Below are 14,993 nucleotides of genomic sequence, written 5' to 3'. Positions count from 1 at the left end.
CATTTCTTCTTATATTCAGACATAATGAAGTAATAAAATTTGCAAAAATATTCATAAAATAAAAGATTTAATTTACACTTTGTATGACTCCACTTATCTATCACACTTTCGACTGATGATGACTGTTGGCAAAGCACACAAAAAATAATGAAACTTATTCCTAAACCACTGGTATTTATAGATTTGAAATCTAGCCCGAATCGACTTGCATGCATTGAATTTTTTGCGATACCATCGTACTCGTGCTTTGAACAAGTCACTGCAAGCACCCATATTCCTGTCAAAACATGCTGAATTGAGTGAATTACCTATGTAATAGTGGACCGACATACTACTAGTTAAGACTCGTCTGCCACGTGGATAGACTAAATCCTGTATGGCACGATCAATTTTTACAATAGAAAAAAATGAATAAATTTTTTAAGTATATAAAAAAATAGAAGTTAAAATATCCTGTATGACACATTCAATTTTTTTATTTTGCATGGAAGCACATTTTGTCAGTCCGACCACGACATTGTCCGAATAATTATAAATAATAATTAATAAATAAAATAATTACACAAGATATAAACAACAAACCTACAAAACATAACCACAGAAAACAGTATAATAAGTTTCGAATAATATTTGCTTTGTTTTTTCTCTCTAGTTAGCAATATAAGTTAGTACTAACTAGGCTAACTAAAATTTAAGATTTTATTTCTTTCTTGCCATTATTATTTTTACTCGTAATATTAAATTATATAAAAATTGGGTTTATTTTTGTACAAATCAACTAGAAAAGTGGTTTTATATTATAATTACAGCTATTTTGCCTGCTTCAGTTTAGGAGTGCCCCTGTTTAAATGTCATTGGCTATTTACTCATGGATTCTTAGGGCATTGTGAGTGTAAATGTACCAAAAAGTATATGTAGCATAAGGAATAGAAATTTACACATACCTTTCTCTGGGTGTTGCGGCTTTTCCTCTTTCTGCAATGTCGAAAAACTACTGAGTGTGTGTGTGGGAGGGTAGGCAATTTGGTAGAATTAAGTTAGAAAAACCCGGGTTTTTTTCCGTACTATATATATAAACATATATATTATATTATATAGGGTAGGGAAAAGGTGAAAGGGTTGATTTTTTAAGATAGGGAGGGGGAAGGTGGTTGACGGGGTGCGGTCCGTTTCGACTATTCGTGGTCGTCATCTGAACACATTGGGAAAGTGGATGCTATGTCAGGTCAAGTAGGTGCTTTTGCTTTTGAAGTGTTTGTGTTGTCGCCTATTGGTCGGGGTTGTGACCTCAATTTTATGTTGTGAAACCTCCAAACCTCGGAGATTATGTAGAGCCTGTGTATGTTGATAGAGTTCGCGTCACACTTTATAGCTATTGTTTCCGATATTCTGAGCATTGTTTCATTCTTGTCTGTCTACTATGATGGCCTTGTCTATCTGCAGGGTGTGTTTTTGTTCAAGGGCGTGAACAGCTATTTCCGTTTTTCCTGTGCTTTGTATTCGATTTTTCTTTTTGATGTTACGTTTTTTTAGTGTTTAAATGTTCTGGAATAGGGATGTTACAGTCACGGAAGTGTTCTTGTAGTCTTGCCCATAAAGACCTGATGGTGGAACCTGTGTAGGTGATGTCACAGTCTTTTTGGCAGGGAAATTTATAGACTACATTGTGCTGTTCAAATATTTCTTTCTGTGTGTGAGGTTTGGTGGATTTTAGGAGGTTTGCCAGTTTTTGGTTTGTGGTGAATACCAGTTTGTAGTCAGTATGTTTGAAGATGTATTTATAGGCTTTGTATGTGTTTTGGGTGTATGGTAGTTTGATAATTTTTTGTGTAGGGAAGTTCGTTTTGGTACTTGGGTTGTTTTGGCGGTTTTTTGCCGTCTTGTTTGCATAGTTAATCAGTTGTGTAGGATAGTTGCGGTTTAAGAAGATCTGTGTTAGTTTTTTTATTTCTGCATTTAGACTATTTTGATTGGTTGAAAATTTGTAAGCATTTATGAATTGTGATAAGATGACAGATTTTTTAACAGAATATGGATGGTATGAGTGAAAATGGAGGTAGTTTCCGATGTGTGAGGGTTTGTGGTATATTTTCATGGCTATTTTGTTGTGTGTTCTGGTTAATGTCAAGTTTAAGAAATTGATGGATTTGTTCTGTTCGGTTTCTGTGGTGAATTTTAATCTGTTGCTGTAGCTGTTTAGGGATGTTTTTAAGGTGGTGATGTGTGTGGGATTACCAATGCACAGAATATCGTCTACGTATCTGCCATAAAAGGTGATGCCGGGGGGAAGGGAAGGGTGGAGTAGGAGTGATTCTATATGTGCCAGGAATAATTCCGCTAGTCGTCCACTGATTTTTTGGCCCATGGGGAGTCCGAAGATTTGTATGTACATGTTGTTGTTGAACTTGAAGAAGTTTGCCGAGATTATTAGTTTTATTAAGTTAATAATGTCAATGGGCGTTAGTTTAGTACGAGAGTGTAGGGTGTGGTCTTCTGTGAGTAGTGTGTGTACGATGTCTAAAGTTCTGGGGACGTCCACGTTAGTGTATAAAGAGGCCGCATCCAAAGAAGTGAGGATGTCTTCTTGGGATAGGGTTAGGTTTTTTATTTTTTTGAAAAGGTCGTCCGTGTTTTTTATCATGAAGTTAGACGTTGTAGTTAATGGTTTGAGAAGTTTCGCTACGAATTTTGATAAAGGGGCTGTGGTGGTATCTTTGTAGGAGACTATTGGTCTCATCGGGTACCTGTCTTTGTGGGTTTTTATTTGTCTGAACATAAAAGGGGTGCGTGTGGTGCGGGGGATTGTGTTTTTCAGTGTGGTTTTGTCAATTTTATTTTCATTTTTTAGGATGTGTTAGTACCCGTCTTTGTGGGTTTTTATTTGTCCGAACATAAAAGGGGTGTGTGGTGCGGGGGATTGTGTTTTTCAGTGTGGTTTTGTCAATTTTATTTTCATTTTTTAGGATTTTCGACATTCCAGAAAGAGGAAAAGCCGCAACACCCAGAGAAAGGTATGTGTAAATTTCTATTCCTTATGCTACATATACTTTTTGGTACATTTACACTCACAATGCCCTAAGAATCCATGAGTAAATAGCCAATGACATTTAAACAGGGGCACTCCTAAACTGAAGCAGGCAAAATAGCTGTAATTATAATAGTTTATTAAGAGGAGTAACATGGGAGTTTTCCCAGAAATAATATACGTGGTTTTATATATTTGTTATATATTTTGAAATGAAATATAACGAATATATTATTTGCTACTATAAACATAACCTATTATACACACATATATACATGCTCTATTTTCTCATTGACATAGAAAAATTGACATCTATTTCTATCTGACATGGTAAATTTTCAAATTACCTAGACCACATGATTCTTCTGATCCCACTATAGCCCCCCCCCCCCAGAAGACTCCAGCACCCACTGGGGGGGGGGGGGGGGGTACTGCCCACTTTGGGAACCTATGGTCTAGTCACGTCTATAAAATCATGAGACTGGCTGAGAAGAGCCAATTGAGCACTCCCAAGAGTGATAAATTGGTAGAGCCTGAGAAAAAAATTTATTCATTTATTTGTTATTATTTTCAACCTTCCATGGAAGTCTAATGGAGGTCCGATGGTGATAATAATGCCAACAGTTTTCTTTGAATTTACATTTATGCTCATTAACAATAAACTTTAACTGCATAATAACTAAACAACTTACCTCCTATCATTGTTCAAGGGAAGCTTTAAGACAGGTTCTGGAAAAAAAAAAAATAAATAATAATAATAAAATATATATATACCAAGAAATTTTATATACATGGTTTTAATTCTTTTTTTCCAAGTAAGCAAACAAGCAAGAAAGCCAAGTTTGTGCCTGAAGTATTTTCAGGTCTGAGGCAACTCGTGGTAAAGGTGACATAAGCTCTGATCACATGACTAAGTATTCTATAATACAAAGCACATATCCTTACAGATATGTATAATGGTATGTATTATCGCAAGGATCAAAACTGGGTAGTGACCCTTCCCATAATACATAGCATTATACATGTCCATAAGGATATGTGCTTTGTATTATGGGATACTTAGGCAAGTGATCAGAGCTTATGCCACACTTTACCACGAGTTGCCTCAGACCTGAAAATACTTCAGGCACAAACTTGGCTTGCTAGCTTGTTTGCTTGCTTGCTTGGGAAAAAAAGGATTAAAACCAAGTATATAAAATTTCTTGGTATCTTTAAAGTATAGTATACACCCAAGGTAAAAAAAAATTCCACACACACACACACACATTTTTTTTTAAAAAAATAGATTTAATGACTAAAAACCGAGATAACTTATAAAAATTATAATAAGAATTCAACAATAGGGACTGATGCGGGGTAACAGCATGGATGCTAAAAGTGTCTTCGGCTGAACTATCTATTCCTTTGATCAGGCTATATAATTTTCGTCTCAGAACAAGGAAGATTCTGCAGGAGTGGAAAGAATGTATGGTAATCCCATTGCACAGAGATGGAGCAAAGATTGACCAATCAGCATCTCAGAAGTGGTGATGGTGAAGATTTTGGAAAAGTTGGTCAGGGCTTGCGTTCAGAAATGGTTGATAAAGAATCTCTAATTTACAGTGAACAACATGGGTTTACTAAGGGAAGGTCATATTTTAGAAACTTTCTCACATTCTATAATAATGTTACCATTGAACTAGACAAAGAGAATGGAATGGATACACCATGATATTTTTGGATTTTGCAAAGTCTTTTGACAGAATACAGCATTGAAGACTGTTGCTTAAATTGGAGAGCATGGGTTTGGATTATAAAATATTATCGTGGTTAAGAGGATTTCTGACTGATAGATATCAAATGGTATACGGGGTGTGAGTCTGCAAGATTTAAGGTAATCTTGTAACACAAGGATCAGTCCTTGGTCCACTGGTATTCAGTGTGTACATTAACAACATTGGGAAAGATTTGATAGGTGACATATAGCTATTTGCTGATTATTCAAAGATAGGTAGGGTAATTAGGAAGGTACTTGAGGAATGATTTGAATAGACGAGAACTGTAGGCATGGGAAAACAGATGTCGGTTTAATGCCAGTAAATGTAAAGTCATACACTTTTGTATGATTAGATATCCAATGTTGTATTATATTAATGGGATTATGCTTGAAGAAACTGATCAGGCTAGAGATCTTGGAGTGTTAGTAGATAGGAAGTTGAATTTCAGGGGTCATGTAGCAAAGATTGCAAATACAATTCAAAAGATAATTGCAATGTTGAAATGAACTTTTACATGTAAAGATAATGATGGGAGAGAGAGAGTGTAAAGAAAAGTGTTAAAAATGATATCAGAATTGTGGAATATTGATTATGAAGACAGATTTGAGAATTTGTAGACTGCAAACACTAGCAAATAGGAGAAAAAGGGTGATGTGATTGAAACTTACAAACTTCTGAAAGAGTCATACAGGATTTCATTTGATGGAATTTTTCAATTTATTGAGGGTGGGGAAAGGACAAGAGAGTATCCTTCAAAGCTGAGAATGAATGCCACTAAGAATAGGGGTGAGGGCTACATTTTTCTCTTATAGGGTGGTGTGTGATTGGAATGGATTGCCATTGGATGTTGCGAGTACAACCAGTGTGAATGAATTCAAGAATAAATATGATAGCTGGTGCGTGTAGTATGTGGCCTCCTTCGATTAGTCTCTGACTACCTGGAGGTCTCTCTTAATAATCATAATAATAAACATTTATTCTCTCCTGTAAAGAATTTCTACAGAAATAACTGAATTTATAATCTGGAATTGGTTCCTAATGGGAAATGTTTATTTTGCTGAAATGAGCTTTCTATCTCTTTTATACAAAACTTTTGGAAACATATGTACTGTTTTCAAATTGGGACCACTTCAGTTTTCATTTAAAGAAAAGGATTAACAGAATCAGCCAAGTTGATTTTGGGGAATAGAATGGAGTTTCAAAAGGTATACATTAAAGCTAACAGGCTTTATGAATTTTTGATTCCATTGTAATATAACTCTTGCTGTACTGTGTTACATGAATATGGTTATTTTTGTATATATGTTCCTTTGGCATCGGCTATATAAATAAAAAAAAAATCTATTAGTATGAGTAATTTTTCTGTACATAGAGATTTTTAATCTTTCAGAGCATAGTGTAAGCATGATATCCAGGAAAGCTAAGAAGTTATTATTTTATAGATCAGCAGTAAATTTTATATTAGGATGTTGGATGTTTAGATGATGAAGAAAATCTGTGAGAGATGTGTGTCCATGATTCCAAATAATGAATATATCATCAACATATCGTTTCCAAACTTTTGGTTTAAATGAGAAGGAAGATATGGCTTTCGTTTCAAAATCTTCAAGGAAGATGTTAGCTAGAACTGGGGACAAAGGATTGCCCATTGTTAGGCCTTGTTTTTTTTTTTTTTAAATTATTTCTCTATGTACAGAAAACCTACTCATACTAATAGATATCTGCATAATCTTTCTCATCATTTTCCACCACAAAAACTTTCAACTATATCTACCTTAGGACACAGAGCACGCTCTCTCTTGAATGAACCAGATGAACTATAAAAAAGAAACGAATCACCTCACTCTTATCTTTAAACAAAATGGATACTCTGAAAAAACGATTAAGAAATTTCTTCTGGACCCTCATAGGCAGTGCACAATGGAAACTATTAATTTTAAAGGTAGCATCTCCATTCCATACATTAGCACAGTCTCTAAAAGCTAAAGTAGCTAAAGTCCTTAAAAAATATAATATCAAGATGTTCTTCACCACACTTCCTAAAATCCATTCTCTAATCAGCCATCCAAAACCTACTCATCACAACCTAAAATATCCAGGTGTATATAAATTATGGTGCGATTGCAATATCCCTTATTTTGGACAAACTAACAAATCTATTGAACAACATATAGAAGAGCATAAGAGAGACATCTCTTACAAAATATCTCATGCAACTGTGTTATCCAGCCATGTTCTTTTTTCAAATAATCCTAATGATCATCAACAAAGCCACTCCGTTTGCTGGGATAGATCAGAAAATATCTTTCGCTGTGATGATGAGTTTGAGAGGAAAATTGTAGAATCAAGGGAAATCCTGCTGAACCCTGTCCATTTAAACAACAATTTGAGTTATAACATCCCAGATAGCCATGCTGCAGTTATTCAATATTGGCGTTCACGTGAGCCTGCACGCACACTTGCAATAAACAATGGCATGCCTGTTAGAACAACTTGAAAAAACAGAACGTTTTTTATGTATCAATTATGTGTGGCAATTTTTACCTGTAATTTGCTTTGATACTTCAATGTTTATTACTATTCTTGTCCTTTAAGAATACCTGAGGAAGGCTGTTATAAGCCGAAACTAGTCGTATTATTCTTATTAAAATCTTTATAAGTTATCTCGGTTTTTAGTCATTAAATCTATTTTTTAAAATGTATCATAACAACCGAGTAAAAGCCGATTATCAGGTACACACACACATATATCAGAATTTGATACTACTGAAATATACTACAAAGTATACTACATAATATACTACAAAGAAAATACACAGAACACAACTCCATTTCACTAATAAATAATCAGGATTAAAATCTGATAATTTTTTTTTTATATATATAGCCGATGCTAAAGGAACATATATACAAAAATAACACCATATTCATGTAACACAGTACAGCAAGAGTTATATTACAATGGAATCAAAAATTCATAAAGCCTGTTAGCTTTAATGTATGCCTTTGAAACTCCATTCTATTCCCCAAAATCAACTTGGCTGATTCTGTTAATCCTTTTCTTTAAATGAAAACTGAAGTTGTCCCAATTTGAAAACAGTACAAATGTTTCCAAAAGTTTTGTATAAAAGAGATAGAAAGCTCATTTCAGCAAAATAAACATTTCCCATTAGGAACCAATTCCAGATTATAAATTCAGTTATTTCTGTAGAAATTCTTTACAGGAGAGAATAAATGTTTATTATTATGATTATTAAGAGAGACCTCCAGGTAGTCAGAGACTAATCGAAGGAGGCCACATACTACACGCACCAGCTATCATATTTATTCTTGAATTCATTCACACTGGTTGTACTCGCAACATCCAATGGCAATCCATTCCAATCACACACCACCCTATAAGAGAAAAATGTAGCCCTCACCCCTATTCTTAGTGGCATTCATTCTCAGCTTTGAAGGATACTCTCTTGTCCTTTCCCCACCCTCAATAAATTGAAAAATTCCATCAAATGAAATCCTGTATGACTCTTTCAGAAGTTTGTAAGTTTCAATCACATCACCCTTTTTCTCCTATTTGCTAGTGTTTGCAGTCTACAAATTCTCAAATCTGTCTTCATAATCAATATTCCACAATTCTGATATCATTTTTAACACTTTTCTTTACACTCTCTCTCTCCCATCATTATCTTTACATGTAAAAGTTCATTTCAACATTGCAATTATCTTTTGAATTGTATTTGCAATCTTTGCTACATGACCCCTGAAATTCAACTTCCTATCTACTAACACTCCAAGATCTCTAGCCTGATCAGTTTCTTCAAGCATAATCCCATTAATATAATACAACATTGGATATCTAATCATACAAAAGTGTATGACTTTACATTTACTGGCATTAAACTGACATCTGTTTTCCCATGCCTACAGTTCTCGTCTATTCAAATCATTCCTCAAGTACCTTCCTAATTACCCTACCTATCTTTGAATAATCAGCAAATAGCTATATGTCACCTATCAAATCCTTCCCAATGTCATTAATGTACACACTGAATACCAGTGGACCAAGGACTGATCCTCGTGGTACAAGACTGGTTACCTTAAATCTTGCAGACTCACACCCTGTATACCATTTGATATCTATCAGTCAGAAATCCTCTTAACAGCGATAATATTTTATAATCCAAACCCATGCTCTCCAATTTAAACAACAGTCTTCAATGCTGTATTCTGTCAAAAGACTTAGCAAAATCCAAAAATATCATGGTGTATCCATTCTCCTTCTAAGTTCTATTCTAGTTCTAAATTCCATTCTAGTTCTTAACATTGAACTAGAATTGAATTCTAGTTCACTGGTAACATTGTTATAGAATGTGAGAAAGTTTCTAAAATATGACCTTCCCTTAGTAAACCCATGTTGTTCATTGTAAATTAGAGATTCTCTATCAACCATTTCTGAATGCGAGCCCTGACCAACTTTTCCAAAATCTTCACCATCACCACTTCTGAAATGCTGAATGGTCAATCTTTGCTCCATCTCTGTGCAATGGGATTACCATACATTCTTTCCACTCCTGCAGAATCTTCCTTGTTCTGAGACTAAAATTATATAGCCTGATCAATGGAATAGGTAGTTCAGCCAAAGACACTTTTAGCATCCATGCTGATACCCCCCATCAGTTGCTATTGTTGAATTCTTTTTCAGTTTGTGGAACAGCTCTAATACCTTCTACTCATACACCTGTTTCCTCATTCAGTAAAGAGGTGGCAGTGAGTGCAATGTTTCATACATCAGGTTGATTGCTTTTAGCAAAATGGGCACTCATTGTTAAACCTCTTCAACATCTACACCCTCACATAATCTACATTATATAGAGTTATTCTTTTATATTCATTGTTTATTTTACTTGCAGCATATCGATACAATTCTTTGGGGTTATCATTAGCTTTCAAAGCCAATTTCTTTTCAAACTCAGATGTAGCTTTCCCTGCAACACTTGTAAGCCTTCTGGTGTGTGCTGCTTATAATTTTCATAACTTTGAAGTTACACTTATACAGAAGTGTCACAATGTAAAGCTCCTTCCTTCTTCTAAATTTACATGAAATCAATCAGCTTTAACTGTTGGTGAGGAACAGTTATTTTACAGGTAATAGTTACATTTAACTATTTGTCAAAAGAATTTTTAATTTTCATTTTAAATATTAAATTTTAAATCTTAATTTTAATTTGCATTGGAAATGAGGATTAAGTGAGCATAAGAGTTGGTAGTGGTAATAGGGACAAATGACTTGACTGGAAACAAGGAATATATAAGATTGGATATCAGGAGGTTGTTGAGAAGGATAAAAGCTAATAGTGTGATAGGAAAAGTAGTCAAGTGTGTTGCCCAGGTATGACAGTGATGAAATGAGGCAGAGAGTGAAGATTGTCAATGATATTATTACTATTATTACGGGCAACTCCATGGAGTCATTAGACTCATCGAGGGAAGACCCAAATCATATTCATAACAACTATTCGACATTCATACAGTATCTATCATACCTCGCCTTGAACTCATTCACTGTCACAGCATCCACCACAGACTCAGGGAGCGCATTCCACTCATTCACTACGCTAAAAGTAAAGAACCCAGCTCTAACACCTTTACTAACCACAATTTTGCCCAGTTTCCATGGATGTCCCCTAGTCCTCCCACAACCAGCCCTGTTCTCAAAAATATCTTCTGAATTAATTTTATAGAAACCCTTCAGTAATTTGAATGTCTCAATCATATCTCCCCATATCCGCCTATCAACCAATTTTTGCAACCCATAAATCCTCAACCTGTTCTCATACGGTTCATTCCACAGACCTGCTATCATCTTGGTCACTCGCCTCCGGATCCTCTCCACCTCCTCCCCATCAAGAAGAAACCTAGGTGAACAAATCTGAGCACAGTAGTCGAGATGGGGTCTCATCAAAGCTCGATACAGAGGAACAATAACCTGCTTCTCTCTGCTTGTCAACGTATTCTTCAGCAACCAAGTGATTTGATGAGCTGATTTGGCCACTTTTGCAATTTGTCCCCTAAATTTCAATTCCTTATCCACCAACAATCCTAAATCTCGTGCCTCATCAATTTCCTGGAGCACGGTTCCACCAATGCAGTAAACTGCCGCCAATCTTTTCACCCCAAAATGCATAACCTTACATTTTGCCACATTAAAATGACATCCATTCTCCTTAGCCCAGACCTCCAATCTATCCAAATCATCCTGCAAAATTTTGACGTCATCTGCATTCACTATTGCCCTACCCAACTTCGCATCATCTGCAAACAAATGAACTGTTCCTCTCAGATCCTTTCCTATATCATTTATGAACAAATTAAACAGCAGTGGTCCAAGAACAGATCCTTGTGGCACACCACTAGTCACAGGCCGTCTTGTGGACTCTACTCCTGAGTAAACCACTCTCTGATATCTCTCCGTCAACCACCCTCCTAACCATCTCACCAACCCATGTCCATTCCCATATGCTGCAATTTACTGATTAGAATTCCATGTGGTATCCTGTCAAAGGCCATAGCAAGGTCCAGTAGAATCACCGTAAACCCATTACCCTTATCCAGTTCAGCCATCACTGTGTTATAATACGTGAGCAAGTTACTGAGACATGACCTACCCTTCACAAAACCAGCTGTCCCTGATACAGTATCCCATTTTCTTCTATCCAATCTTGTATTTTCCTCGACTATTTTCTCCAAGACCTTGATAATGATCCCTGTTATGCTGATTGGCCAGTGATTTTCAACAGCAGCCTTGGAACCACCTTTGTGCAGTGGAACTATTTTCGCCTCTTTCCACCCCCTTGGGACTGACCCAGTCCTGAGGCTCAAATTAAACAAAATGGTCAAGGGCACTGACAATTCTTTGGCCGCTTCACGTACGACATGAGCTGGTATACCATCCAATCCCACAGATGTATTGACATTGAGGTTCTGTAATAGACTACTTACCTCTAATTCATTCATCACAATTCCAGTATAAGCTGTTGGTTCTTCCATTCCTGCAAAGTCACCACCTGGATGATATACTCTTGCAAAGTGCTCGCTCAGTAATTCCACAATATCGACTGATTCGGTTACCTCCCTACCCTCAGCATTTTTTAAGATCATTCTAGCATGAGCATTTCCCCTTTTACTTGCAACATATTGAAAAAACTGTTTGGGATTCTCTTTAGCCTGCGTGGCCAATTTCCTTTCGTAATCTGCTTATGCTTTTCTTACCAATGATATGTTAGCAGAAATGTGTGAGAAGAAAGGATTGCTGTTTGTTAATGTGTGGAAAGAGTTTGAAGGACAAGTTGAACTGCATAAGAGTGATGGACTGCATTTGAATGGTTTTGCTGTGAGTTATTTGGAGAGACAGCTGCTGGAAGGTAAAGAAATGAGTGCTGAGAACGAATCTGATCAAGTAAGAAGCGATGTGAAAGAGCAGTAGTGTTTGGGAAACAAAGATGGGATGTAGAATTTACGCCTGGTAGGAGTATATTGTTTGGAGGTGGAAGAAATAAGAGATCTTGGGATGATGGTGGATAAGAATCTAACATATAGAGGACATCATCATCATCAAATTCCTGCTATGTACCCTCAAGGGGGTGTACAGGATATGATAGTACTACATGAAAAAAAAATTACATCATTATTAATTTCCTATCTACAATTTTTCTCCAAATCAGTCTGTTACTTATCAATACTCCAACATTATCAGATCTTATAATTCTATCATCTAAGGCACTTTGTACCGTATCAATCCAACTATATCTTGGTCTTCCTCTGGGTCGTTTTGCTGCCAACCTGGCAGAGAACACTTGTTTTGCTAATCTTTCATCGCCCATTCTGTTTAAGTGACCATACCACCTGAGATTAGCTCTGCTAACGCATTCCTGGATGCTGACAACGTCAAGTTCTTTCCTAATATCCTCGTTTTTAATATGATATTGCCATTGATGCCATCTGTTCATGCCTATAATCTTTCTCAGGACTCTCATATCTGTGGTCTCTATTCTTTGGTCAAGTGTTTTACTTCTGACCCAGCTCTCAGATCCATAAGTTAAAACTGGTTTGAACACTGTCTTGTATACAGCTAATTTAGTGTTCCGACTAATTTCTCTCTTATTCCAAATGAATTTATTCAATTGATTTCCAACCATACCAGCTTTGCTGATTCTGTTGTCTATTACTATATTTAATTTACCATCTACAGTAAAAATCGTGCCTAAATAGCTGAAATGTTTTACTTGTTCCACAGGTTCTCCATTCACACCACAGTTGAGATTTTCAATGATTCTGCCTATTTTCATTGTCTTTGTCTTTTTATTGCTGACCTTCATACCATATCTATTACAACAGCTATTCAATTTAGTCAGAGAATCTTGCAGACTTGTAGCGGATTTATTTAGAAGTATAACATCATCCGCATAAAGCAAAGAGCTGACGTTAACATCTCCAAGTTTGATATCATGTTTAATACCACTTTCCTTCATAATGTGATCCATATAGATAATGAATAACAGAGGGGATAATGTAAATCCTTGTCTCACACCAGATTTAACATTAAACCATCTTCCTGTACTTCCTTCAATTCTAACTGCTGACTTACAACTCAAATAAAGACTAAGTATTGCTTGATATAATGCCCCATTGACACCATATAACTGTAGCGTATTGAATAGCTTCTCTCTTGTCACATGCCTTTTCCAAATCGGCAAAACTTAAATACAGATCTTTCTTATGTTCCCATGCTTTCTCGACTATTTGTCGTAAAGTGAAGATCTGATCCTGACAGCCTCTATTTGGCCTGAATCCAGCTTGTTCTTCACCAAGCTTTTCTTCCACAATTCGTCTCAACCATTTCTCAAGTATACTTGCATAGATCTTGCCAGGAACACTCAGTAGGGAAATACCTCTGTAATTCTCACATGCAGTTTTATTTCCCTTTTTATATATGGGCACTATGAGAGCTCTACTCCAATCATCAGGAATTGGTCCCTCTGTCCAGGCCTTCTGAACTATGCAGTGCAGCTACTGTAAGACTCTCACACCACCATACTTCAGCATTTCTGGTCGAATATCATCTACTCCTGCTGCCTTTCCACATTTCAAGCCTTTGATGGCTTTTTCTACTTCAAGTATGGATATGTATTCCTGACTGCATGCCTGGTCAGTGTTTTTTACCACTGTGCTGTCATCACTTTTTGTTTCATTTAGCAGTTTTTCAAAGTAATTACTCCATACTTCAAGGATATCTTTTTCTCCCGTTTTCATGTCACCTTTATCATCTTTAACTCCTTTTACAGCACACTTTCCTCCATTCCTAAGCTTCTTCAACAACCTCCAGAATATTTTGCCACCTTCTTGATATTTATTTTCTATTTATTTATTTGCCACCTTCTTGATATTTATTTTTTTTATTCTTGCCAAAGTCCTCCATGACTTTTGTTTAGCTAGTTTTACACAGTGTTTAGCATTCTTGCATTTGTCTCTATATTCTCTAAGAGCACAAGCTGACTTATTTGACAGGAACTTTTGATATGCTTTCTTCTTTTCCTTCACTGCCTCTTTAACTTCTTGTGTCCACCAAGGAGTTCTGATTTTTTTATCCTTACAGACAACCTCACACATGCCTCTCTGGCAGAATCAATCAATGTTTTCTTCAGTTTGCCACTGAATCTCCAAGGTTTGATTTCTGTTCTCAAACTCTTTCATTTTTTCTTCAATAATCTTTGTGTATTTTAGTCTACAGTTCACATCTGAGAGCTGCTCAACTTTTATTCGCTTTAAAAATTTCTTACATGTTATTCTTTTCAATATGAAATTCAATTTTATCCTGCTCAAGACTAAATAGTGATCACTTCCAATTTCAAATCCTCTCTATACACTCTGGTGTCCTGCACCAGGGAGAAAACATCACTATCAACAATAACATAGTCAATGAGACTTTTCTTATTCCTAGCCTCTTCTCTCCATGTGAATTTGTGCACATTTTTATGTTGGAACATGGTGTTAGTAATAACCAGTCCATGTACTGAGCAGAAATCTAACAGATATTTGCCATTATTATTAGCTTTGCTCTTTTCTCCAAATTTTCCCAAAATATTTTTTTATGTCTCACAATCATTTTCTACTCTGCTATTTAGATCCCCAACAAGGACCAACTTTTCATTTTT

General features: G+C 35.9%; 1 protein-coding gene across 3 annotated transcripts in view; it reads right to left on the bottom strand.

Moving 5' to 3' along the window:
* LOC150105228 (serine/threonine-protein kinase/endoribonuclease IRE1-like) overlaps positions 1 to 14,993 on the bottom strand; it is a 543,187-nt gene that overhangs the window by 494,271 nt on the left and 33,923 nt on the right. For 2 of the 3 annotated variants that reach the window (XM_090396205.1, XM_090396206.1), the window contains exon 3: positions 3,718 to 3,754. In XM_090396205.1, coding sequence (XP_090252331.1) covers positions 3,718 to 3,754 — 37 coding nt within the window. Of the gene's footprint in view, positions 1 to 3,717; positions 3,755 to 14,993 lie in introns of those variants that run through there. The other variant, XM_090396207.1, reaches the window with a different exon arrangement.

Source organism: Typopeltis vanoorti, chromosome 7, assembly GCF_054136105.1.
Source record: "Typopeltis vanoorti isolate ZY-2024b chromosome 7, IOZ_Tvanoo_1.0, whole genome shotgun sequence".
In the NCBI taxonomy this organism is placed as follows: Eukaryota; Metazoa; Arthropoda; class Arachnida; order Uropygi; family Thelyphonidae; genus Typopeltis; species Typopeltis vanoorti.
Note: the sequence above shows the minus strand (reverse complement) of the source record. Positions and strands in the feature narration are given on the sequence as shown.